Raw genomic sequence first — 27,710 nt, forward strand, 5'->3', positions numbered from 1 at the left:
ATTTGTCTCTACTTCCTAGATGTAATGAGAACTATTACATTAGAATTAGTTAACACTGGCACATATATGCTAGTAATGAATACCTTATGAGTTGGCATTATTGTCTTTGTGTCTATACTCAAAACACTTTAATATTTAACACAGTACCTTAAATATAAGAGATCCTCAGTAAATATTGAGTGAAAAATATTCTTAACTTAAAAATATGAGACAGGAAGATGACAGATTCTCAGCCAGCCTCAGCTACTTAATGAGGCCCTCTGCAACTTAGTGAGACTCTGTTTCAAAATAAAGAATAAAAATTAGGGCTGGGAGTGGAGCTCAGGAGTAGAATGCCCCTAGATTCAATCCCTGGTGCCCCACAAAATAAAAATGTGAATGCTTCATAACTTTTCTAATTAATTTTATGTTTAGGGTTACCCATTGTATTAGATCAGGTCTTCTAGAAACAGAACCAATAATATGGATTAATGGATGGATGGAGATTTATTAGGTGAGTAAGTTCACATGGTTAGGAAGGCTGGGAAGTCCAGTGATCAGCCATCTACAGCAAGAGAAGCAGGAAAGACAGTAGCTTGGCGACCCAAGTCTGAAGGCTTCAGAATCACAGAAGCCAGTGTTGTGACTATATCTGAGGTTGAAGGCCTGTAAACTCGAGGAATTGCTGGTACAAGTGCTGAAGTCCAAAGCCAATCAAACCAGAGTTCTGATATTCAAGGGCAGGAGCAGAAGGATGCTGGAACTCCAGGAGGTAGAAGGTGAACTCACCTGTGTTCTATCAAAGACCCCAGCAGACTGGAGGAGCCTGCACACAGTCAGATGAATCTTACTCATTCAGTTCACTGACTCAAATGCCAACCTCCTCCTTAAATACAGGCACAAGACACACCCAGAAATATGTTACCAATTAGCTAGGTATACCATACACACAATTAGCGAGCACCACTACTCAGATCGGGATTTTGCTACTCAAATAATTTTTGGTTATCTACAGCAAATGGTAAGAATTGCAGCTGCAGACCATGAGGACAAACTTTTTCACAATTTATGTTGCTATACAAGCTTTTAAGAATCTCTGTGCCAAAAGGTACCACAGATGGGTTGATTCCATCACCGGAATTCTCACAGTTATTCCTTTGCTATGTTTTCTTGACACTTCTTCCAGCTTTATCACATGATTAAGGCAGGTGAAATTCTAATACCCAGAAACAGGTGACTTCATCACTTGACTGGATGCAGCTAATCTGTTCCCTGCTTGAATCTGTTATGAATCTGTTTGCATATTCATGCTATGAGGCAGAGATCAGTGCAAAGATGTGAATGGTGTTTCCTCCAATGTAAAAGACATGTCCCTTGTCCCATTTTACTGGTCAGAGTTCTGAGGTCAATGTAAAGGCAACCCCCCCCCCATGTTTTTAAACTCTGCAAAGTGGCCACTGTTACTGTAGCAATGCCCCCCTTGTTTGCCCATCTTGGCTCCTGGCCTTGTTGAGAGAAGTATAGTCTCATAGATATGATTGTGCTACCCTCTAGTGTCAGTTTTGTGTAAATCAGGTAAGTTTAGTTACAACTAAAGTTTGGAACACTTGAAGGAAAACCATATCAAGTTTATGACTCTGTATACGTAGAATTTTATTTTTACTGAGGCTGAGACAGGAGTATTGCAGGGTCAAGGCCAGCCTCGGCAATTTAGTGAGAACCTGAGCAACTTAGAGAGATCCTGTTTCAAAATAAAAATGAGAAAGTGATGGGGTATAACTCAGAGGTGAATGCTCCTGGGTTCAACTCCAGTACCAAAAAAGAAAAATAAAGAATGGAAGGAAGGAAGAAAAGAAGAAAAGAAGGGATATAAATATACATATATATATATGAAATGTTTTAATTATGTTTATGAAACTCTAGATATAGAAATGGTGATTTTAATCCACATAAAGTACTTGAAAGGAATTCTAATGACTTGGGTAGATGATATGACTTTAGCAGTTATAAACTTAAGTGCTCAGAATTCACAATTAAATTTATAGCCAGGCCTGGTGGCACAGGTTTGTAATCCCAGCATTCGGGAGGCCAAGACCAGAGGATTGCAGTTCACAGGCAGCCTCAGCTACTTCGTGAGGCCCTTCTCAATTCAGTGAGACCCTGTTTCAAAAATGCTGAATAAAAAATTGGTGTAATCCCAGCATTCGGGAGGCTGAGACCAGAGGATTGCGGTTTGCAGACAGCCTCAGCTACTTAGTGAGGCCCTCGGCAACTCGGTGAAATTTGATTTCAAAATAAAGAATAAAAAATAGGGCAGGGGCTGTAGCTCAGAGGTCAAATGCCCCTGGGTTCCATCCCCAATCCCACACAAAAAAAATTGGGGCTAAGGGTATCTCTCAGAGGTAGAATGTCTCTGGGTTCCATCCCCAGAACCACAAAACAGTATTCATAATTAAATTTCTGATGCTAAGCCCTCTTTCAGTGCCTGCTCTCTGATAATTAATTAAACCACTTCTAAATATGGAATTACTGTTTTCATTGTCAACATCCAGATGACGACCATAGTTTTTTTTTTTTTTTTTTTTTTTTTTTTTGGTGGTACTGGGGTTCCTGGAAGCCCTTCTTCCTCCGGGCTACACTCCCAGACCTATTTTATATTTTTGAAACAGGGTCTCTTACGCCAGCATGGCTGGCTTCGAACCTGCGCAATCCTCCTGTCTCCGCCTCCCAAGCGCGGGGGATTACAAGCGTGCGCCACCACGCCCGGCCACGACCATAGTTTTAAAACAGAGAATTTGATGCTGATTCACTGAGTGAGAATAACAAAAGTGAAAAAAATTAAAACTTTTAGTTGACAAAGCTTCAGTTATTTATTAGTAATTTTCTATGAAACATTAAAGTAAGAGAAGTTTTGTGCTCCTTCCCATCAGGCATTATGTGCGATCTGTTATAAAGAAAGGGGTGGTTCCAGGATCTGGTCTAGCATCCGTTGTGGAAACAGATGAAACTACAACCTTCAGCCAACCAGAACTGAGCCAGATCGTGGGGACCATTTCTCAGGTACTGCTCTAGCCCTGAACCGAAGAGGAGTCTTTCTGAAATTGAGAAACATATTATGCATGCAAAGGTTGCAGACACACATCTGAACAGTCTAGAGAATTCTATTCAAACAAATATCTTACAAAACTATGAGTTAGGCTAGGAAATAGAATATTCATCCACAATTAGAAATCCCTTGTGTGTCTTCTGGGTTGGATTTTCTATTTGCCATTCAGACATGAGAATGTCAAACTCCATATACTCTATATTGTAATATTGCCACTTTATATTATAAATTATATATAATATGATACCTAATGAATATAATATGTATGTATGTGAGTTTACTTATTAGATAACTTGATGGATTCTTATGGTATTTGTTCTTTTGTGGTTTCTCTTACTTAACCTTAGATTCATGAGACGCGTGTCTTTTGTCGCCTGCCACAGTTCATTCATTTCACTGACCAGTGGTATTTTTTGTAAGATAATGCTACAATTTTTAAAACTCTGTCACAGTGATAATGGCTATATTCATCACTTTATGCTATCATAAGCGGTGGTGCCAGGATTATTTTTAAAAGCCTCCTACATACATGTGCATTAAGTTTCTTTAGACTCAGGGCCCATAACCTTTTATGTGCATGACTCCCTTGACAGGTCTGTTAAACTTTAATACTCAGTGAAAACAGTCATATTTTTCTGTGTATTAGTTTATATTAAAAGATCATTGATAGGGGCAATGGAAAGCAAAAGAGATGTCTGGGTTAGCTTGTGAGAATGCATAATTTCAGTATTTGATGGGCAAATGACACCTAGATAGTACTGCCAGATAAGATAATTGTCTAACTACAGTTCATAGACATATCTGCAGACAAGAAGACCTGACCACATGAAACAGACCAATAATAACTGCCATCCATTCCGTCATGACCAGCATAGAACCTTTTAAGATACTTGAGACAACTTTAAAATGTGAAATATTGTGTGATTTATTTTTCCAATGATAAATTAATAACTGAAGAAAATGCTGAATTCTAGTTAATATTGTAATTGTTTTAACTATCTGTGGTAATAGATTTTTGAAATGTAACTATGGGTACAACCGGTCACTAGGTTAGGAAACCTTGCTCTAAGATACCGTGTTAGTCAGCTTTCCATTACTGTGACAAAACACCTAAGAAAAAAAACTTAAAGGAGAAGAGATTTACTGTAGATCATGGTTTCAGTTTCTTTGCTCCAAAACGGAAGAAATGAGGGAGGAGGAAGGGACAGGGAGGGAGAGGGGGAGAGAGGGAGAGAGGGAGAGAGGGAGAGGGGGAAAGAGACAGACAGACGGACCAGAGATAGGATATCCTTTCCAGATTATATCCTCAGTGACTTACCTCCTGAAGTTTTCACCATCTCCTAATAGTCCATTCAATTATGAACCATCACTGGGTTAATCCATTAAAGAGCTCAGAGCTTCAAGATCCAGGCAGTCCCCCAAAGCCCTGCCTCTGACCATGGCTGGGAACCAATCCCTCAACACAGAAGCCTTTGGGGAAATTCTAATCCATTGTATTTCAGTTATAAATCTGGACATATAAGTGATCAGTCATAGAGCATTCACGTGTTTGATATCACAATAAAATGCCAAGATATTTTCACATACAAGTGTATTAATGTCCATTCCTGTCAGCACTGAATGGGGGTTTTATTGGCTTCATTTGAGCCAACTCTTAGTACTGTCTGGAGTTTGTCAATATGGTAGGTATAAAAGGATATTTTATTTTTAAAATAAGTAATATATTTATATTTAAAAAAATAAAAACAAAGTGTACATTAAAAATCCTTCCATTTATATACCTTAATGTTCTATTTTACTGTTCTATCTTCTGTAGGAAAGTTTCAGAATTTCTTTATGTAAAAGCAAAGAAAGACACATACACAAACACAAATACACATAATATCCCATAACTTCCTTTTAATTCAAAATTTAACAAATTTTCAAGGTTAGTGAATATATATTGGTGATAATTTTAATCTATACTAGTGATGATTTCATTCTAAAATGCACAGTATTTAATTATATAAGTGAGCCATAGTTTATTTCTACCAAATGCAATAGATGAACCCAGGTTATTACCTATCTTTGGGGGAGGGGGGGTTACTGGGGACTGAACCCAGGGGAATTCTACCTCTACGCTACACTCCCAGCGTTTTTTTATATTTACTTATTAATTTTAATTTTGAAATAGGGTCTCTCTAAGTTGCTTAGAGTCTTGACTGAGATCCTGAAGTTGGCCTTGAACCTATGATCCTCCCACCTCAGTCTCCTAGTAATAGGATTACAGGCATGCACCATCTTGCTTGCTTGTTTCCTATATTTTGCTTTCATAAATAATACTTATGTGAAGGAACTATATGAATTGGTATTATTTGGTCAACAAAATTCTATTGGAAATGTTTATAGCTATTGTCAGTATACTCAATTTAGTTTTGATACCATTTAGCATTCATACCAATATGCCACTCTCTCCTCAATTTATTCTTTATTGTTCTTATGGTTTTGATTATTTGTGTTTCATCTATTTTTCCTATTTTATATATTTAAAAAATTTATAAAAATATAAAATAAGCATAATATTTATCATCTTATCCTTTTATTACTGTACAGCTCAGCAACATTGAGGACATTTACATTGTTGTATATAATCGAAATCCAAAACTTTTTTCATCTTCAGAGACTAAAACTTTATCTCTATTAAGCAACAATTTCTCATTTTCCCTTTTCCCCAAACCTTGAAAACCATTACTCTATTTTCTGCCCTATGAACAGAACTGCGCTAGGGAGTTCATATAAGGGGAAATCTAAAAGTACTTGCATTTTTGTGACAGGTTTATTTTATTTAGTATAATGTCCTAGGTCCATGGCCTCATCTGTGTTTATGGCAGGCATTATAATTTATTTGCTTTTTTAAAGGGGTTCTTTTTTTTTTTTTTTGGCCTTTTTTGGAACCAGCGATTGAACCCAGAGCACCACAACTGCAAAGCAGCTGTTTTGCCACTGAGCTATAGCCTGGCCCAATAATTTATTTTCTTTTTAAGGCTGAAAAATATTCCACTATATGTATATACCACATTCTGACTATTCATCGCTATAAAGACATTTAGGTTCCTTGTTCCTTTTAGCTATCATGAGTGATGCTTTCATAACATGGTTGTACACATAAGTTCTTGAGACTCTGCTTTCAATTCTTTGGGGGATGTGCCTAGAAGTGAAATTGCTGGATCATATGGTAATCCTTTCAGGAAGCATCCTACTCTTTTCTGTAGTGATTATATATCCTGTTGCATTCCCAATGATCATGCACAGGAGTTTCAGTTTCTCCACACTCTTGGCAACACTTGCTATTTTCTGTGGGGTTTCTTTGAGTTTTTGTTCTGTTTTGTGTTGTTTTGTTGATGGTAGCCATTCTTGTCACTGTGAAGTGGAGCCCCACTGTGATTTTGATCTGCATTTCTCTGATGATTAGTGATTTTGAGAATCTTTTCACACTATTGGCCATTTAGATGACTTCTTTGGAGATATTATTCTCATTCTATAGGTTGTATTTTCACTAAGTAGCTGAGGCTGTCTGCAAACTGCAATCTTCCTGTCTCAGCCTCCTAAATGCTAGGATTACAAGCATGCGCCACCACGCCCAGATTCCTTTTTTTTTTTTTTTGTATCCATTTAACTATCTAAACCTTGTACTGAATTTCTACTTATCCTATTTAGTTTCTAATAAATATTATTTTTATTATTGTATGTAGAAGATTTTTTTATTTGATAGCTGTATATCCTTCTAATTGTCTATCATTCCTTATATCTTCTACTATCATTCCTTAAAAAAATGTCCCTGTATTAGTAGAAACACTTTTTTATGAATGTCTCTACCCATACTCATTAATTTTTTTAATATAGGGACCTTTACTCAATTGCCTGGTGTTGCTTTGTTGTACATATATACTTAAGAGAGCTAAAGCACTAAAGAGCTACTGCTAATTGAAAGCAGCTTTATGAGCTTTAACTTCAAATAATTAGGAATAAGTGAGCCTCATTCATAGGCAAGGTGCTTCAAATGAGTTACGGGCCTTCATCGCTCCCTCTCTGGGGACGAGGGCACAGAGGTTACTTTATATGTGGTATTCTGTGTTATTCGAGCCAAGCCAAGCATCCCAGAGAAGCTGGGAGTCTGGACTCGGTACCTGGATGTACATGTCAACCTCTCATCTCTGTCAAAGGACCTCTTCTTCCTACACTATCTGTGAATTCAGATCTAGAGATTTCTCATTTAATTTATCCAAAAAAAATTTCCAGTGTGATGTGTAGGCAGAAGAAGACCAGTTGCTAAGCTAGAGAGATTAGGGAGAAGTAGAGGTTCTTATGTTAACATTCTGTCCATCTCCGTGTGTCCAGCCCATTTCTCACCTTGTCCTCCGCAAGCCTGCTGCTGTGTCTGGAGTTCTGAGGCATGGAGAGGGGAGAGGCGTAGTTCAAACCAGTCCTTAGTGTTTTCTTGTCTCTGCTCTGCTATTTCTTCCAATCAATTTACACCATTCAAAATGCTATACTACATCACTCATAATTAGCTCATATTTTATCTTTATGCTTATTTTAATTATGTCTAGAGAGGAGGCATACAGAAGCATTCAACATAATATCTTGGTTGAAAAATTTAGGAACTCTTTTTTTCATGATTCAAACCAGCCTTTCTAGATTCTGTACAAATCTTGTTTGTTTTTTTTCTGTATTGATGATGGGTACCTCAAGGTAAGTCATATTTCTACTTAGGAATATTACTAATTTTTAACCTTTGTTAAAAGATTCACATATTCTGTGTTTTAATTTCACAAACTTAAACTCTCAGCCAGTTGTTTAACTACACTCACATCTTTGTTAATATTTAGGTTAAAGACAGTTTTTCTGTTGTACTTCATGTTTTAGTCAAATGTTCTGGAGATGTATTTCTTTGATGTTTATAAAACTATATTAATCCTTAATAGCTTTGATACTTTGGATAGCTGTAAGGATTTGTTGACTTGAAAGTGTTTTTAATGTGTTCCTTTTGCTTCACAGGGTAACATCCCATCACAGCATGTACTTGGGAAAGGTAGGTAAATAATTACTTCATGCCTTCATCTTTCAGTGGTTGCCCACATGGGGCCTCTGCTTCTTAATGGCTGTCAGCTCTCCCCTTTCTCTCCCTCTCCTCTCCTCTCCTCTCCTCTCCTCTCCTCTCCTCTCCTCTCCTCTCCTCTTTTCTTTCTTTTCTTTTCTCTTCTTCTTCTTCTTCTTCTTCTTCTTCTTCTTCTTCTTCTTCTTCTTCTTCTTCTTCTTCTTCTTCTTCTTTTCTCTCTCTCTCTCTCCCTCTCTCTCTCTCTCCCTCTCCCTCTCCCTCTCCCTCTCCCTCTCCCTCTCCCTTTCCCTTTCCCTCTCCCCTCCCTCTTTCTCCCCCTCTGTCATCTCTTAGCAGCTTCCTTCAGCATCTAGACTGATTTGTTGAGTGTAGTCTGCCCAAGAGTAGAAAAATGAGATCACTTTACTTACTTAATTCAAACTAGAAATAAACATAAAAGAGGATCAGAGTGATGAATACTTACATTCACACTCCTTCCCCTGATAGATCGTCTTTACATTGATTCAATTGACTGTATGTGTGAACAGAGGGTTATGTGAATAGTTACCTTCACCAGATCTCCACTTTTGCCTTCATTTTTAATGTGTGCACATTCTGACCAAAATAATGAGAACACACAATATGCCTCACCTGCAAAATAAAGGCATAGCCAAGACTCAAATTCAAAACAGCATATGTGACATGCATAAATATAAATTTGAGTTCAAGAAGTCTACAAGTGTGTTATGACAATGCTTGATAAATATAAAATAAAACTACAGAATCACCGACTACATGGACTAATTAGCTTACTGAAACACATTTGTGGCAATAGATCTGTCAACTCTCACTTCCCCTTCTAGCATCTGAATCCACTCTCATATGAATATGCCCATCTCTAGCACATTTTAAATACATAGCCTCACTAATCTGTTTTCACTTCACAATTTCCAATAATTTGCTCATGAATTTATCAAAGTGATTTCAAAATTTCTGAAAACTCTGATAGGCATAGAAGTTTTGATTAAATTCTTCTGAGTGTACGAGATGTGTCTCCAGAAATATGAGGCCTGTGTGTAAAATGATTACCAGAAAACATTTTCCAGACAATCGATTCTGATGTTTGAACTCCTTTCTGTAATTTTCCATGAGCTGATAATGTATTACTTAATGACATGTGTTTGTTGTACCTGTTTTCTACTGTGAACAGAAGAACAGATAGAGTCTGGGCTGAATGACTCCCATCAACCTGATGGCTTGGGTGTGGAAAAGGATTCGGCCAACCAGATAACAGAAACACAGGAAAAATCACAAGAAGAACTGGCAACAGCATATAATGGTATTTCAAAAGAAATCTGGTTAGATTTTGAAGACTTCTGTGTATGCTTTCAGTAAGTATTCAAAGTTGATTGGCCTATTTTATGGTAGATAAATTCTGACCTGCATTACTGTAAAAATTCACATTGCATTTGCTTTTCTGTATTTAACATAATGGTTATATAGTAGATCAGTTCTTAGCTATCATTAAATGATTCAAGCCAATTATTAGCTAGGTGTTAACATAATGTCAAATGAAACTGTTAATATAATATCAAATGATATTTTTTGAAGAGAAAAAGTAAGATGTGTTGATTTTCTTTATAGCAGAACTTGCTAGTTAAGATGCTGATAATTTCTTCACCAAATCATTTTTGTTTCTTTAGGGTAACTTACTTAATGTGGTTTTGTTGTTGTTTTAACTTCCTGCCTATAATTACTTGATGCTAAGAAACTTAACATGTAATACTAGTCTTTGCATATAATGAAAGTAACCTACTTTAAATATTTTTCAGGAATATATATATATTTCACAAGCCAAGTTCTTATTGCCTTAATTTTCAAAAATCAGAATTTAAGGTAAATATATTATCTCATACCTTTCACTTTGGATACCTAAGTTTTTAATAGAATCACACTAGAAAAAAATCCTTCAGATTTCTCACATATTCTCAAACTTGTAACAATTATATTTGAAATATTAGTTTTCAGAGTATCTCACTAATAATCTCTTATCAAAACAATAAGATTCTACTAGGTCCTGTCCCCAAATCTGGCTATGTAGTAGTGGTTAAACACTGAGTTGCATTATTACACAAATTTACAATTGGAAAATTTCTATTTGTGAATAAATGAAAGAGATGCACAAATAAATTTGCCACCATTGGTTTTAATTAGTATTCACTAAAGAATGTGCTATTCCTCAAATACAAGCACATTATATTGTTTAATTTGGGGGGATATTTCCCCATATTCTTCCCTCTGTCTGGAAAATTTTCCTGTTCATCCTTAATGTCTCTGTCCACCTAACACTGAGAAGTCCTTTCGGGTAGCATGTCTGTCCTTGGTTCTCTGAAGCCTCCACCCCTGGCCCAGTGTCTGGGTTCAGGGGCTCCACCTTATGCTTTCCTGTCTGCTGGGTGCTCATTCAGGTGCTACCTTCTGTCCATCCCAACTGCCTAGTTACTTCTCTGCACCATCCTTGTCCCCAGCTTATGTTTGCATCTTTAGAAGGACTCTATTTTTGTTTGCTACTGCAAGACTATTCTTGACATGTTGTAAACACTCAATCAAAATTGTTGAATACATTTATTAATAAATCTCAATTTGGGTGAATTTTTGGAGAAACTATGAAATGCATTCTGGGAAGCTAAATTGTATAGAAATTAACATGCATTTCTGTCTTACAAGACCATACAAGCCCCTAATGATAATACCACACCTCTAAGAGAATAGCAGAGGTGGAAAAAGAAGACTTTGAAATAACTTTGGCTGTTGCACTTTTTAACAGATGCAATACAGGCAGAGAAAACCTTCTTATCACTTTTAAGGCGTCCCTCATTGCTGATTGTCCACTATAAAAGCAAGACTCAGGCTTAAGTCAGCAATAGTAACAGAGGCAGGATAGGGGAGAGACAGTTCATGTTATCTAGGAGTCTCTCTACAGATAAATCCACAGGGTGCTTCAACAGTATGAAGATAACCTTTTAATTAGGAAAAGCAAACCCAGAATATGATAGAAAAATATTGTGCAGGTTATAGTTTACTTAGACATATTTCTGTACTTCAACTGTAATAAGCAACAAAATGATAATTGTTCAGGTGTTTGTCGGTCATGAGCTAAGCTCTTTATTGCATCAACTGCTTATAGTGAATTCTAGGAAAGGAGAATAAGTGTCATCGTTCTACAAGTTAGGAAAACAGGGTGAATCAAAAGTGCCCATGATGTTCCTCTTAGAATAAGTACCATGAGAAGTGGGATGTATCTGAGTGGCATCCTTGAGTTCTCATTAGCTAAACCTTTTAAAAAAGTACATGAGTGATTCTGGGGCCAGATCCCCAATTCTGAATCCCGGTTTCGGTATTAATTACATGGCTTGGGGCTCTGAGAAATTTATTTAAATTCTTTTTGCCTCACTCTTCTCACCTGTAGCATGGTGGTAATCTAAGACCTGCATCCTTGGGTTGAGATCCAAATGAGATAATGTGTGTGAGACGCTTAGAAGCATGCCATCATACATGTTGGCTGTCGCTTACCGACTAGAGTTTGCATGTGAATGTTTTTTGCCAAATAGGATCCTAACACATGTGTATATGGTAAAATTTCCTTATTCTGATTTTAGTTTTAGAACTTATAAATTTAGTTTAATAAGAAATTTATTTATAATAATAAAATATTTCCTTCTAAAGCCTCAGCCTGGCACAGTGCAATGATGATATTCCTCTATGAGCCCTTCTTTCTCTTGGGATTTTTAAAAATCATTAATGATGTGAAGAATTGTTAACTTTTTCTGGAGGGGATGGTGATTCAACTTTAACGGCATTTTATGTGGCCTGAAAGAGAACAGCTTGGCTGTGGTCTGAGGCCGGGTGCTCCTGACATTGGGTGCTAGTGCTGCCAGCTGAGTAGAGCCGGAGACAGGAGTCCTGAACAGGTCATACACTTTCCACCAGGGTTCAGTGCCAGGACAGGGTGAGACTTTTCCAAGGTGCCAGTTGCTGGCAATAGAGCAGAGTCCTTGATGGGTAGCCTTGGGTACCATCCTGCTCCTTGATTCTCAAAGTAGAAATGATGGCAAAGAAGCCCAGTGCAGAACCTCCTCCTGTATATGCACACTGGGGGACAAATCCAGGGGCCTTCCCATTTGCAAATCATGAGTGCTGGAAACAGCATCTCTGACACCAGGATGCTACAGCTGTAAGGAAGCAAGTTAAATACAGTTGACAACTGAAAACTAGCAGACAATGGCAGGGAGAGACTGCCTCAAACCTATTATGCTGTATTAAGCATCTCTAGGAGTCCTGTTCTACTTGATTGAATAGCAAGGTTTGCTTTTTCACCATATTACCAGAGATTTATCTTTTCTACATTAGTTATTTAGATACAATGGTTAATATAATATAAAAAGCTTTTATATTAGAGTAACAGACTTACCAAATAGAGTTATCATCTATCATCAGTCAAAATTATCCCAAAACAGTGAGGATTCAAGAGGCTAATGAGGCAAAGTGGTCACAAATACCAACCTTACTCAGATGAACAAGGACGCCTACTTTTTGAATCTCAGCTTTGCTACTTATAAGCTCTGTGGCCTTTGGATAATCACTTAACCTCTCTGTGTTTCAGCTTCATTATCCATAATTAGGGGTACTAATAGTTCCCACATTAGATGAATTAAAATTATAATAATGTCACCCTTAGGTGACTGTCAAAAGGAAGTTCTGGTTTTACTCAGAACTTTATTGTGTTTCCAAAGCACAAATCCAGTCTGGTGTACCAGTAAGCAATGGTACATTTATAAAGACCTTGCTGAAAGAGGGGAAAGAGATTTTTCTGTGTTGTGTTTTAATCGCATGCCATCCTTGTAAAATACCTATATAGACCCCCGGTAGACATTTCCTTTCTCCTCCAAAGTGACTCTATGGTCCCCCTGCCTGTCAGCAACACATTCTCTGAACACTCTGGCCCTAAGTCCAGCCTCTTCCATGCTTAGAACAAGCTTATCTCTTTTCTATGTTCATGTAGGAAAACTTTGCCTCTCATTCACGCGGCTAGCCTTATCAAGGCCCAACAGCTCAAACGCCCATATAATTCCCTTTATATCATGGAATCCATAAATTACATACTACGATGCCTAGTATAGAGTAAGATTCTTACAAATGTCAGGTATTGTGCCATATTGTCATCAGAAGTAGAAAATAACAGCACTGACGATGCATAAATAGCATTAACAATGAATGGTCTGATTTCTTGCAGTTCGCAGAAGAACGCGTTTCCTATTACCTATTTGTGGATAGTCTAAAACCCATCGAACTGCTGGTTTGCTTTTCTGCCTTGGTCCGCTGGGGGGAGTCTGGAGGTGAGACAGTTTTGAGGGAATGATCATCCTCATTCCCACAGTCATGTGCAGACTTGCTAGGGAGCATGAGAAAGTTAGACCTTCCAGTGCTAGGCTTCTAATCTATCAAATAAATGAACCTCATTTCTTTATAAAATATTTAGTCCTGCCGGGCGTGGTGGTGCATGCTTGTAATCCCCATGCTTGGGATGTAGAGACAGGAGGATCGCACTGGTTCGAAGCCAGCCTCGCTGGCTTAAGAGACTCTGTTTCCAAATAAAAATATAAAATAGGTCTGGGAGTGTAGCCTGGAGGTAGAAGGGTTTCTAGGAACCCCAGTACCACAAAAAAAAAATTATATATATATATTTTTTTTTCATGGGTATTTTGCTATAGCATCATAAACGGTTAATACAGCTTCCTACACTCATGGTTACACTGTAGATTGTCTTTATCATTAGTGCACCATCTCAATTGTGGCCATTTCACCAACCACCATCCTTGACGTTCTCATTCACTCCCTAGACCTCCCACCCCTACAATTCTGGACTCTGCCAGGACCCTACCAGTTTTTCTGTTCATCCCTCTCCTCAAGTATTTTTCACCCCCAATATAAGTTCTAATGCCCATCGAAGTAGTTATATCCTTGCATATAGTTTGAACGCATTTTCCCTTACCCTCTCTCATATTTCTTTTCTGATAATGATCCCAGTATTGGTTAAGTTCACCTCTATTCCTAACCTCTAATTGCAATAGAACAGTTGAATAAGATTGAAGAAAAATATCATTGTGACTAGCACCATTTTGCAAACCTTGAGGAGCACACATCTGAGCGAGTTCCTCGACACACTACCAGTGCTCCTTGAGTCTGTTCACTTCCCTCTCTCATTTTCATGGATCCAACCTTTAAATCTCCACATTCAACATCTACTCTTATTCTCGCTCATGCTCAGCTTATGGCCATGCTGCTGATTTTGATGAAGAGATAGAAGAAATTAGGACTGTGTTAAGCAAAGAGCCACCTCATTCATCTCCCCCTAGTGGACTCTAAAGCTCGAGCCTGGCTGCATTCCTATTTGAGTGGGTGGACTGTGCCCACTCCTTCAAGGCCAACCCTTGGTGCACACAAAAACCATCCTTCTTTTATTCTTCTGCATGTTTTGTGGAAGCATTTATCTTTAACTCAAGTTAGCACTTGGTACCAGTAGGTGTTCAATAAATACATGATGAATGTTGAATGTTGAAGTTTTGCTAATACCTAGGGCCAGAGCTGTTATTTATCAATGTATCCTCAGTGTTTTCAATGGTATCTACTATACAGCAGGCAGTCAATAAATTCTTGTATAATAAACTTGCAAATGTCCTGATCTAAGTTCCTCATGTCTACCTAACCAATAGCTCTGAGGTCAACACATCATAGAACATTTAAATGTTATATTTATGAAAGCATCTGAAAACACTTCGTAGCCTTATATCCTAAGCTCATGTGTTTTCTGGAAATAAGGCAAAATAAATATTTTTGCCTCTTAATCATGTTCTTTACTTATGTTAAAAGAAAATCTTATTTGATTAAATGTTTGTTAATTACTTAAAATTTCTACATAGAGTCAAGGTCTCTGAGAAACTCAGTAGTAAAAATTTAGATGAATGACAGGATATTCTGATTTTCTGTGACACCATCTTAAAGAAATCACTGTCTCAGAGGTTTATTTCCTTCCATTATTATTGATCTAGGAAAATAGTGTTATCAGTGTCATAAAGATAATGCAAGTGATGATATATTGCAATAAAATATGCTTTCCTGTTCTTCTTTTGCTAATTTTCTCACCCCTAGTTTCTTCACCAGAGGAAATTATTGTAATGAAGTAATCAAAACATGGGGGAAGGTCAGGATTTGAACTGACGATTTTTTCCAGTAATTATTTACTAATAATATTTTATGGATATATAGTGTATATGCCTTTAAAAATAAATCACTAGTGTATTTTTTTATCATTGTTGATGTTACTAGATAAAAAGCAATACAAGTGAAGGTCAAATCCACTTTCACGATTGAAATTCATTATATTTTCACTTTTTCTGAAGCCTTAACGAAAGACAGTCCTCCTGTTGAGCCTGGACTCCTCACAGCTGAAGCTATTTCTTGGAAGTCTCTGAAGCCACTCAGTCAGGTTCTGAAGATTCACACATATGCCACCAAAGCTGCCATGATGCGCCTGCCTGTTGGGTATGACCTACTTCATTTCTCCCGTACTTGAATCTTTCAACCCTTGAAACTGTTGACTAACAAAGAAGGAACAGAATGGACTCTAGAATATTGTTTATGAAGCAATTTCACAAAGCACTTATCTATCAATGACTTAATAAATATCATCTACTCTATCCTTTTTTGGAAGATTCTTTATTGTCAATCATTCTGGGGATGTATTTGGTAAATAATACTGCTTACACTTACTTAATCAAATTAATTAACCAACAATTACTCTTTGTTCTCTCAGAAATCTTATTATATTCTTAGCAAAAACTTTGAATTCATTTAGATGTAGATTTAGACATAGCATAGTTTCTCCCTACTAAGCTAGACCTTCCTGTGTGGTTTGTTTTTGTGAGATACTATTTTAATTAAGTTAAAGTTTACTTAGTACACTGTACATTCCATTTAAAAAGAAGCACATTTATACATTTTAAAATATTTAAAGTTTCTTAATTGAGATAAATAAAATTCAGAATCTTATCTCAGATGTCAGATGAGATTAATATTTTCACTGAATATTTCTCCCAAGATCAGTCATGCTGGTGCTGTAGGGTCAGTGAAAAGCTGTGACTCTAGTGTAAAAAGCACAGCCTAAGCAGCAGAGTCAAATGCTACAGTGATGCACGGCAAGCATTCAGTTTCTAGAAAACTGTAAATTTTAAGACCACTATTTCTCACATCTGCCCTATGAGAGATTCTCCCAGAAATCAGGTTACTCTGTTTAAGTATTTGACACAACCGAGGACAGAGAATTAGTAAAATATCTTCCTGCGGGCATATTTCTCCTTGCAAAACCTAACCATCAACATGTCTGTTTTGAACATGCTCCAATGCTCAGTAAGAGAAAAAGTGAATGTCCCCATTGTGGATGATACTGCAATGTGGTAGGAGAATCACAATTAACATATATGAGATGGTGCACTTGTTAGAAATCAGCAAAGCCCTGTATCACCTGATTTGCTCTTGTTGGGGGAAATATAAAACCAGTCTTTCACAGTGTGCCTGGAGAGTGTGGGAGGAGTCCCCAGCATGTGCAACTTTGTGGTTTAGTTTATTTTGGGCCTATGTAATTAGTAAAATATTGACTCCATGATCTTTAAGGGTTTTGCTTTTAAATGAATATTTAAAGGTCTTTATCCCATCTGTGTTAAAAAAAAAAAAAACTCTTCAATGTTCTTTGACTTTTGACTTAGCTTGAGTTCCAAGCCATCACTAAGCAATGAGCAGAGACTGATTCTGCAACAGAGGAAACGTGTCCTCACACAGTGTCCCTTCTCTTAGGAGGCACATGCTGCTCTTCTCTGTGTATTCCCCAGTGGGCCATTCCATCCACGTCTGCAGCATGGTGACCTTTGTCATTGGGGATGAAGATGTGGTGTTGCCCAACTTTGAGCCGGTAAATATTTTAGCAATTGCCTTTCCTGGGTGTGTTTTATTTCCAAAGAACTTGAACTAAATTCTATTTCTATTTTTATTTATTTTGCCTATTTTTAACCTTTTTAACAAGCTTTTATTGGTACATTATAGTCTCACATCATATTGTAAATCATGTTGATAGTAGCATACAATCACACAGCACTTGGTAGTCACCACTCCCACACCTCTGCCTCCCCATTTCTCTCTTTCCCAGTACAGAGTTCTGAGACTGACATTAGTATTTTCACATATGTACACATAATTGATGTTAGTAATTCCATTAATTAATCCCACTCTTCCCCCTCCCCTTCCCTTAGACCATCTCCCTGGCTCCCCTGAGGTTTCTCCTCCATGATCTGGAGTCCCTGTGGTATCACAATTACTCCCTAGCTTGTGTTTGAAAGAAAACATATGACCTTTTGCCTTCTGTGATTAGCTGATCTCACTTAACATAATGTTCTCCAGGTCCTTCTATTTTCTTGCAAATGACATAATTTTATTTTTCTTTATTGCTGATCAGGGTTCCATTGTGTATGTATCTTATAATTTTGTAATCCATTCATCTCTTGGTGGATATTTACATTGGTTCCATAGTTTGGCTATTGTGAATTGTGCTCCTATAAACATGGGTATGCATATATTACTGTAGTTCTCTAATTTTGGCCCCTATAAACAGATGCCCAGAAGTGGAATAGCTGGATCATATGGTGGGTTCATCCTCAGTTTTCTAAGGAATCTCCACACTGATTTCCATAGCGGCTGAACTAGTTTGCAATCCCACCAACAGTGTAGAAGAATTCCAATTTCCCCACATCTTTGCCAACACTTAATTGTTTTTTGACTTCATGATGATTGCCATTCTGATTGGGGCTAGAAAATCACTCCATTTTTAATCTTTTTAAAAAATGTAATTGATTATTGCATTGCTATTGTACATCATAGTAATGTTTGATGTGTTGAAAAAATAAATGCTCACAGCTCTTTGTGCATTTCCTCCATGTCCTGTTAGGGTATTCTTCAAAAAATGCCTAACTGCAATTTGCACGATGAATAGTCTAAACTCTTAGGGATAAAAATAAAATAATTTAGTTTTTTATCCAGCAACTTCCTTTACCTCTACTCTCTGTTGTGTACCTTGTCATATCTCTTAACATCTCAGGTAGATCCCACAGAACCATGATATTTCGGGGGAATAAACGTCTGTTTAATGTGCTTTAAAATTGTTATCTCTTTCTCTCCTTCCTTGGTCTAAGGAATTTGGTGTGTCTCTGGGATTCAGAAAGCAAAGGGTGACCCATGGAAAGTTCTGTCACATTTCCTTCATCCCCCTCTCATTTTCTCTCAATTTCTCTCTTTCTCTTTTTCTTTTCTCTCCTTCCCTTTTCTAGGTTTCTTTTGCTCTTCTACTCTCAGGGTACATAGGACCAGTACATGTCATCTGAGGTCCTCTTCTATTTTAGATATCCTCTCTCCACCCATCTGCATCTGGGGACCACAATACTCCCCTCCAGTACATAGCTCCTGACACTGCCTCAGCTCTAACAACTCTTCCCTAAAAGCTAAACCAAAAAAACAACTTCAAGTGGCAGGACCTTGTACTGATGGTATTCTGTAAGCGAGCAGCAAGTTGGTCTTAGATCCACAAGACCAGCTTCCTCATTCTACATCTTCATGACAAGGACGTGACTTGCTCAGGATTTCTGCCTGTCTAGGCAGTGCCTGGGGAAGATCTGTTTTCTATGCCCTCTCTCACCATGTCTTTTCTATCCTGATCAAAAGGCAAAGAAGGAAGGTCAGCAAGTTCATCTTATAAGCAGGTGTCCCTTATTTTTTGTACTATATTTATTCTACTTACTTATTTAACTAATTAAATTTTAGGTGCTAGGAAATGAACCAAGGGGCATGCTATCTCTTAGATACACCCCCAGCCCTCTCTTATTTTTATTTTTTTTTTATTTTGAGACAATATCTTTGTAAGTTGCTGAGGGTCTAACTAAATTGCTGAAACTGGCCTGGAACCAGCCATTCTCCTGTCTCACCCTCCCAAGTACTGGGATTACAGGTGTGCACCACCATGCCCAGCTATCTTGTTTAAATTCTCATCTCTTAAAAAATGACCCTGCTTTAGATGATGTTCCCTATCCAGTTTGTTTCCTTCCTGTGGGTGACTTAATACCCCAGGAGACTACTTACTTGGGTGTGTGAGCTCCTATTTCCCTGAAGATATCACTCCTTTAACTTGTAAAGATTACTGGAACTTAAGTCCAATTTCCACTGCCTTTTGATTCTAATGAAGAAGCAAAAGGGAACAGCCTGGGACAAGAGCAGAGAGAGCCAAGCTCCTCAGAGACATAGCTGGCCATCCTTTGCTGCCTTAACCAGATGACTTTCTGGCCATGGTTTTACCACAGAAACCCCAGTGAGAGGAGGCTTTCCTTAGGCTGGAATTTGGAGAGGCAAATGCACTAGGGTGACATGTCATCTGTACATTTACCATCTGTGTGGAGCATCTGTGCCATGCAAACACACTTGCTGGCCATCCCTCAATATGTCTGCAGGCACCAAGGACTAATAACTGCACTGTGGTGTACCTGTACTGAAGAGTAAAGACAGATGCCATAGAGCTTCCTTCCTCCTTCATGACTCATGGTGCCTCCAAGAACCTGCTGCTCCAAGCGTCTCCATCAGCAATATTACACACCAACCAAGACCATCTGCAAACACTAAAAATCCTAAAATCCTAAAAACATGAAATTGAAACCAACTTTTGATACTTGCCCCAATATATGAGATAAAATAATTGGGCCAGGCCTTTGGGAAGAAGAAAAATTATATGTATTATACAGAGCCATTCTACCTCTGAGATATACCTCCAGCCCTATTTTTTTTTTTTATATTTTTATATGGGAACAGGATCTCTCTAAGTTGCTGAGAAGCTATCTAAGTTTCTGAGGCTGGCTTTGAACCTGTGATCCTCCTGTCTCAGCATCCCAAGTACTGGGACTACAGTCATATACCACCTCACCAGGAAAATTTATTGATTTGCTAGAAAATTAGAGAAACCAGTGAGTTTAAAACAATCAGGAACAACTCCTGGATTCTCCAGGAACACAGGAATAGTGTCTATTTTAAGAGCACTTCAGGTTTATCCAGGTGTGCTTATCAGAAAAGACACAATTCATCTCTAAGTCACCCTTGAGTTGGTTCATTTTCAGACCCACAGGCACCAGGTCTTCATCCCTTTATCAGTAAACTGATAAAAGTATGTCATCTATTTTAGTAGGGGAAGAAGGAAGAAAGAGGGACAAAAGAAAAAGGGAAAGAAAATGTCGACTTTGAAGCAGGCCATCTATTAGCTGCCAGGGTCAGAGCTCTGACGTGCCCTGCTTACAAAGTTGCTGCCTCCCTCTTCCTCTAATTGTTCATCAGGTTTGCTCACCCTCTCTTCTTTCTCATCTCTGTGGCTCTCTCCCAACAGTCGTCTCCATCTGTCCCTCAGTCCTCAAACCCCATATAGTTTTTATCAAACTAAAACATTCCTCAGAACTCGGTCTGGATATTAACACTTGGGAGGACTTTCTCCTGATCTCTAGTATAAAGTAGGTGACCCCTTGGTGTATTCGCCCTCAGGTAGAGATTGAATTCTTTGTACTATGTTGTCAAGATCATAGTATCAAGTAAAAACTTCCACGTAGTAAGTTCTCCACAAATAGTTGTTGAATCGACAGTAGAGCAGAGGAATTTTTCACCCAGAAATTGAATCTTTATAAACTTAGTTATACTTTAAATAAATGCAAGGAAAGCTGCTACGTTATTCTTTGTCTTCACAGGAGAGCTACCGATTCACAGAGCAGGCCATGATCATTTTGAAAGCCGTTGGAAATGTGATTGCTAATTTCAAAGATAAGAGTAAATTTTCTTCAGCCCTCAAGGATCTGCAGGCAGCTCACTACCCCATCCCCCTCCACAACAAAGAACTCACTGCACAGCACTTTAGGGTGAGCTGCTTCTGGGAATGATGTTCACAGCCAAAGCTTTCTCTTTGGAAGGATACAACTTATATTAGGTGACTTTAAAATCTGAGCCTGAGGCAGTATTATGAATAGAAATGAATTTATTTAGAGTGATATCAGGAAACAGAAATGAAGGGGAAAGAAGAATGACAGGAGGAAGAAGGGGAAAGAATGTGATAATGATCTGGGCATGGTGGTGCATGCCTGTAATCCCACTCTTTGGGAGGCCAATGTAGGAGGATTGCAGTTTTGACACCAGCCTTAGCAATTTAGCAAGACCATGCTTCAAAATAAAAAAGTTATTAGGGCTAGAAGTGTAGCTTAGATTTAGAATGTTCTTGAATTTAATCTCCAGTACCAAAAAACAAAAAAGTTATAATCATTGCTTTGGACTCCTGGGGCCTAGACATTCAGGGGATACTGAAAAAGTATAGGCTGTCCCTGATGAAATCCCCACGAAAGGATGGAGAGACCATGACACTTACCCAACAACTCTTTTTCTATTAATAGATGGCTCCCCTGGGGCCATCAACTTCCACACTTACAGCATGTAGGTCTGTAAGGGCTGAGTAGCAGTCCAGCTTCACAGACATTCTAGAGGGAGTAAAACAAAGGGACTTCCTGCTGGCCCCTTGGGGGAGACTCAGAGCATATGTAGACCTGATCCTCCCAGCCACATGGCAGCTAGGTGCACATAAGTCCAGGACTTCTTAACCCTTCATTCTATTAACATTTTGGCCCAGATAATTTTAAATGGGGTTGTTTCATTCACTAGGGACTGTTTGATAGCATCTCTAGTCCACTCTCTAAATGGCAAAAGAATCTATTGTGATATGTGAAAATGACCTCAGACATTGTCCAGTGCCCCTTATAGTGAGCAGCAACATAGTCACATTTAGCAAATAAAAATAGAAGGCGCTAAGCAAGCAGTGTGTACCATAATGCAGCACATGCCTATACTAAAATTTATTTGTACTAAAATTTATTTTACCTATTATTTAAACTTAAGTAGATATTGAGTATTGGTCAGTAAACAATTAAAAACAAAGTCTCCTTTCCACTTAGAAGACCTCTAAAATTAGCTAGAAAAGAAAGAAAATTGTTTTATCATTGAATAAACATTAAACATTGAACCAGAATGTGACATATAACACCGGCAAGCAGCTAAGAGATTAAAAAAAACAGAAAAAAAGATCTCAGCCCTCTATGTAATCAAGCAGGTAGAGCCCATTATGTATACTCTGCTGAAATAAACAATAGCTAGGCCTCAGATTAAAAAACTCAATAGCACCTTTTCCCACATAGTTCATCCTAAATGTTCTTAATATTAGCGGTGCCCATCTGTGTTCATTAATTAGCTCTATGATAAAGGACAATAAGTTCTCCCTCCCTTTAAGACAAGAACTAGTTTTGTAACTTGGAGCAAGGCACCCGCTGAAGTCAGACTTCTGCCCTCCCAAAGAGACTGGGAAACCAGATGCCATTTTCCTGAATGCTAACATTTCAGAGATGTTTCTCAATGCTTAAGAAAAATATTCCTGGATTGAAAGGCTGGCAAGAAGCTTATTTACATTTTTAAAAATTCACATATATTTCCAAAACAGATAAATTACAATGGCATGTTTTCTAAAGTAAATGCTCTAGGAGATGGGGTTCTAGGTTTCTAATTGTATTTGCTCTTATGGTGTCATGAGTTTTATCTGATAATCTTACCTTAGGGAGGGGACACATCCGCCTCTAGATGAGAACTACTTACCGAGGGCATAATTAACATACAGGAAATACTTGCCAGGCTCCTGCAGAAGTAGTCTGAAACTGCCCTCACCATTAGTGAACTCCTGTCTTCAAGATGTTAGCTGGTTGCAAGCTCCAGAATGAACCAAATTATTAAATCACCGCATTACAAAAAAGCTTCACTCTCCACTGCGATTGCCAGCAATAATTGGTATTCAAAAATCTTTCTCCTCTACCACCCACACTAGACATCCCTCTTGTCTAGCCAGTGCTTCTAGTTGCTTGCCAGGTGGGCAGTCCAGATCTTCACAAATGATGGAAAGAAGACGCTGGTTGTCTTACTTTTGTCAGGCCATGGCTACTATAATCACTGTGTAAGCACCAAGAAGAGCCCTAGCAAACCCCAGACAAACATTTTCATGTCTTCTTTTGTAGCAAGAACCCTTGTGACAAGCAACAAACATTCTCCTTCTGACCTGTTATACTAACTCATTTTTTCCTACTTATTATCCAGGATGAAGAACTCAAAGCAACCAGACATATGTTAGAGTTTAGGCCTGTTATAAATCACAAGTAAAATACTGTAAATATTGGACCCCCTGATGGAAGCATCCTCTGTAACCTGATTCCAGAAGCTATAAATCCTCCTATTTAGCAAACCCCTTGGTGTAGGGAAAGGAAGCACAGATCCTGCAAACAAGTCACTGCAAATGATGGGGAGAGAGGACATCCTGCTTCCATCTTTTGAATTACAAGCTTGCATGTTTTGGCAATACAAGCACAGCACCACATAATGGCCTTTGATTCAATAGATATATATGGCAGGCATCATCTCGAGACTGGCTTCTTAGCCTTTCATGTGACATTAATCCAATCTACCAGAAATTTTATCAGTTTGACCCATGGCCTATGTTAGGACCAGTGGGTCCCAGACTATTCTCAATGCTTAAACCCTCACCATATAACATGGCTCATGGTACAGGGATATGTTAGACTGGAATACATATTTCTAAATCATATTTTCTATTTTTTTCTTTAGGTACTAGGGATGGAACCCAGGAGCATTTTACCTCAAAGCTATACCAACAGTTCTTTTTTTTTTTTTTTTTTTTAATTTTGAAACAGGGTCTCACTGAGTTGCAAACGGCCTTACTAAGTAGCTGAGGCTGGATCGTCCTGTATCAGCCTCCCAAATACTGAGATAACAAGCATATGCCACCACATCCAGCTTTGTAAATCATATTTTTCTAAAGCCTCTTGCACAATGATGCTGGCAGCGGCATCGTATCTTGGGTAGGAGTTAATTCCAAAAAGGGCAAATCCCTGACCACCGTTTTAGAAATGAACCTGCCGCCAAGTGAATGTCTGAGTCCCTCAGAGGATGTGTCTGTATCAAAGATCAGTCAGTTGCTGCTGGGATCGGTTAAATGATTGAGTCCCAGCTAAAGAGAGTCTGTCTCTGCAACCATGCACCGTCACCGTGCTTGCTACTGACCACGCTGTGCCTGGACACACTGTGGCTACCCCTAATGAAATATTTAAGGGTTTTTTGTGCACGCATCCCTTACCCAAAGGCTGCTCTTTGGATAGCAAAACATCTCCATTTTGTGTTTTCATAACTACAGAGCTAGATGGCAGATGATGAAAAACCATTGCCCAAATAAATCTGAAATAGTTTTTTCAATACAAAATAAGTACTCCTGTATGATAAAGTGACAAAAAGTCTAAACTGCATATTTTCATTTTTATAGCACATTAAATAGTATTGTGTTGCCAGGCATGGTGGCACACACTTGTACTTTGGAGGCTGAGACAGGAGGATCTGGGTTCATGGCCAGCCTTGGCTACTTAATGAGTCCCTCTGCAACTTAGGGAGACCCTGTTTCAAAATAAAAAATATTTCTGGGGTATAGCTTGGAGGTAGAATGACCCTGGATTCCATCCCCATTACCACACACACAAAAAAAATAGTATTGTGTCTTTCAGTGGATGGCATCTTATAGTCAATGAAATATAGTTTTTAACTTGCTTAAATGCAAAGATTATTTTTTATCTTACTCTCTGTATGTCCTCCATCAGGTTAATGTTACATCTTGATTAAGTATATATTACAAACATCATTGCAGTAAATAAATCTTGTTAAATTAGCAGGGCATGGTGGCATACACCTGTAATCCCAGTACTTGGAAGCCTGAGATTGGGAGGATTGCAGGTTTGAGGCCAGCTTCAGCAACTTAGAAAAGCTCTGTTTCTGTTTCAAAATAAAAAATAATAAATTAGGGCTGGGGTGTAGCTCAGTGGGAGAATGCCCCAGTATCACACACACCAAAAAAAACTTATTTATTATAAATAGCCAAATGATAATTTTATTCTCTTACTGAAAGTGAGACTTTGAAAAGCCTTCTGTTTGAATGCATATATATCTGGAAAATGATTTTTAGATGTTTACTTTTAGGGTACATGGAGTTTCCTAGGGACTGTCTGGCTAGACCAACATATTTTCTTGATTTGAATTATAAATAAATAAATTTTATCTTTTTCAGGTCTTTCATATCTCTTTATGGCGCTTAATGAAAAAGGCTCAGATAACAAAGCCTCCTTCAAACTTCAAATTTGCGTTCCGTGCTATGGTCCTGGACGTGGAATTACTTGACACCTCCTTAGAGGATGTCTCTCTAGGTACTGATTAAAATACTAGCCTTATATAAAATACATACTTTGAAAGCCGGGCGTGGTGGCACATGCTTTTAATCCTAGCATTCAGGAAGCTGAAATAGGAGGATCCAAGTTCTAGGCCAGCCTCGGCTACTTAGTGAGAGACCCTCTGCAATTTAGTGAGACCCTGTTTCAAATTAAAGAATAAAATCAGGCTGGAGGTTTAGCTCTGAGGTAGAATGCCCCTGAGTTCAATCTCCAGTACCACAAAAAAAAATAAAAAAAGATACATACTTTGAGAAGAGTGTATGTGGGCTTTTGTGGTGTAGGTAAAAGAGGCCCGTGGGACTGTCATGGAGGTCAGTGTAGCCCTGGAAAGAACAAAGACTTCTTAGGATCTGTTAAGTGTCAATCTAACCCTTACCACACATACTTCCTGAGGAACCTAGAATTTCCCGTTTTATTTGTTCTTAGCCTAAAAAAAAATTGGAAGTTACTGATATACGTGGTATGATTTGAAGAATTCTGGGAAGAATTCAATTCCGACTCCATTGGCTGTACTTTTCTCCTCTGCTCTCTCCATTCCCAGGCTTCTGTGTTTCTTTTCAGCCTGGAGGAAAGAAACACCTCTGGCTGTTTTCATAAAGGAATCAATAGCTGTCCACTGAGCTCCACTATGTATGTGTTTTCTTTCTCTAGAAAGTTTATGTTCTGCAAAAGACAGTGAACTGTTAAATACAGTGATAAATCTGTCCTTACGGCATTTGGTATGTGTGTGTGTGGCAGGAGGCGGGGGGACTTTAGTAGCCAGGAGTATTGGAACTTTGGAAAATAATTAAATATGCTGTTTAATCCATAGTTTGTCCCTTTCCAGCGGAATGGGTAGACATTAAATATTCCATGCCAACAAATGAGAAAGAGTATTCTCCCGAGGAAGCAGCAGCTGCAGTTAAAATTCAGTCTACGTGGAGAGGGTCTTACGTTAGATCATTGATGAAAGCCAGAACTCCAGGTATGATTTCTCAATCATCTAAAAAATGAATTTGTGTATACAAAAATGACTATGCACTTATGTATGTTAAGGAAACGTAGAGTCACCCTATATTATGACTCAGCTAATTAATTTTTATCCTGTAAATACTGCAATTCCTTGAGGTCGGGAAGCATGTGGATACTCGGTCTCTGATCCCCAGAATTTAGCACAACACCTGGAACATAGTAAGTGTTCAGTGAGTACTTGCTGAGAGAGAACAGGAATGCTGAGTGAATGGACGCGTGAAGGAAAGGACTAACTCGATTTTCTCCATCTATTATTTAATAGAATTTGCATTTTTCACTCAGTACAAATTTATTGCATGGATCTCACCTTTGAAGCCCTGTTGTATATTTCAGCCTTACAGAAGTCAGAGAAACGGCAAGTCTTCTGCTCTGGTGAATCCTATGTTCCAGTTACATTAAGCGTATACTATATAAGTCAATACACTAAGATATAAATTTCAGATGTTGGTATGTGCTTCAAAAAAAAATAAGATAGGATAGTTACAAGATGAATGCCAGTTTCTGACATGTTGGTTTTGAGGTGCTTACTATGAATTGCATTTTTCCTGATGGCTCATCTACTTTTAAGCCATGTGGGGATATTGCAGTAGATTGGGCTTTCCAGTTAGCCATTGTTCTTTTGAAAATGTGAATGGAGTACTTTTCCAAAATAAGGCTTTTCATAAGAAAATTTTTCTGTGTGACAGAAGATCTTATATAAACTACTTGATGAGTATTTTAAGTTATATCAAAGACTATTTTATGGTTTTTAAACTAAAGATGAAGAGACAGGGCACAGTATAGTGAACAAAACTAAAAATAAAAGGCTTGTAGTTTTATATTTAAATATAATTTTCTGCTTATAAAGCTTATGAATTTGAAGACAACTTATTCATCAGTTTCAAATTCTTTATATTGCAAAATGAAGGTTGCTAACAAGATGTTAAATTCAGGCATTTGACAGGTAAAATATTATATTCCTTCTTCTGATTTTAGACACAAAGGAAAATGCCAGTGTTGCAGATACTCTCCAAAAAGTTTGGTCTATACTGGAGCTGAATCC

The 27,710-nt window shown here is 38.1% G+C and overlaps 1 protein-coding gene across 1 annotated transcript in view; it reads left to right on the forward strand.

Annotated features, from left to right (window-relative positions):
- The window catches only part of ADGB (androglobin), a gene marked incomplete at both ends in the record, with an annotated part of 172,304 nt that overhangs the window by 77,684 nt on the left and 66,910 nt on the right, over nucleotides 1-27,710 (forward strand). The window contains 11 exons of the mRNA XM_080700144.1: nucleotides 2,910-3,039; nucleotides 8,123-8,160; nucleotides 9,371-9,553; nucleotides 9,995-10,058; nucleotides 13,456-13,558; nucleotides 15,623-15,764; nucleotides 17,073-17,187; nucleotides 21,038-21,205; nucleotides 25,498-25,633; nucleotides 26,484-26,621; nucleotides 27,644-27,710. The exon at nucleotides 27,644-27,710 is cut by the window's right edge and continues 8 nt beyond it. Of these exons, the coding sequence (XP_080556270.1) occupies nucleotides 2,910-3,039; nucleotides 8,123-8,160; nucleotides 9,371-9,553; nucleotides 9,995-10,058; nucleotides 13,456-13,558; nucleotides 15,623-15,764; nucleotides 17,073-17,187; nucleotides 21,038-21,205; nucleotides 25,498-25,633; nucleotides 26,484-26,621; nucleotides 27,644-27,710 (1,284 nt within the window). The remainder of the gene's footprint in view (nucleotides 1-2,909; nucleotides 3,040-8,122; nucleotides 8,161-9,370; nucleotides 9,554-9,994; nucleotides 10,059-13,455; nucleotides 13,559-15,622; nucleotides 15,765-17,072; nucleotides 17,188-21,037; nucleotides 21,206-25,497; nucleotides 25,634-26,483; nucleotides 26,622-27,643) is intronic.

The sequence above is a fragment of the Muscardinus avellanarius genome, assembly GCF_963383645.1.
Source record: "Muscardinus avellanarius genome assembly, chromosome: 8".
Lineage (NCBI taxonomy): Eukaryota > Metazoa > Chordata > Mammalia > Rodentia > Gliridae > Muscardinus > Muscardinus avellanarius.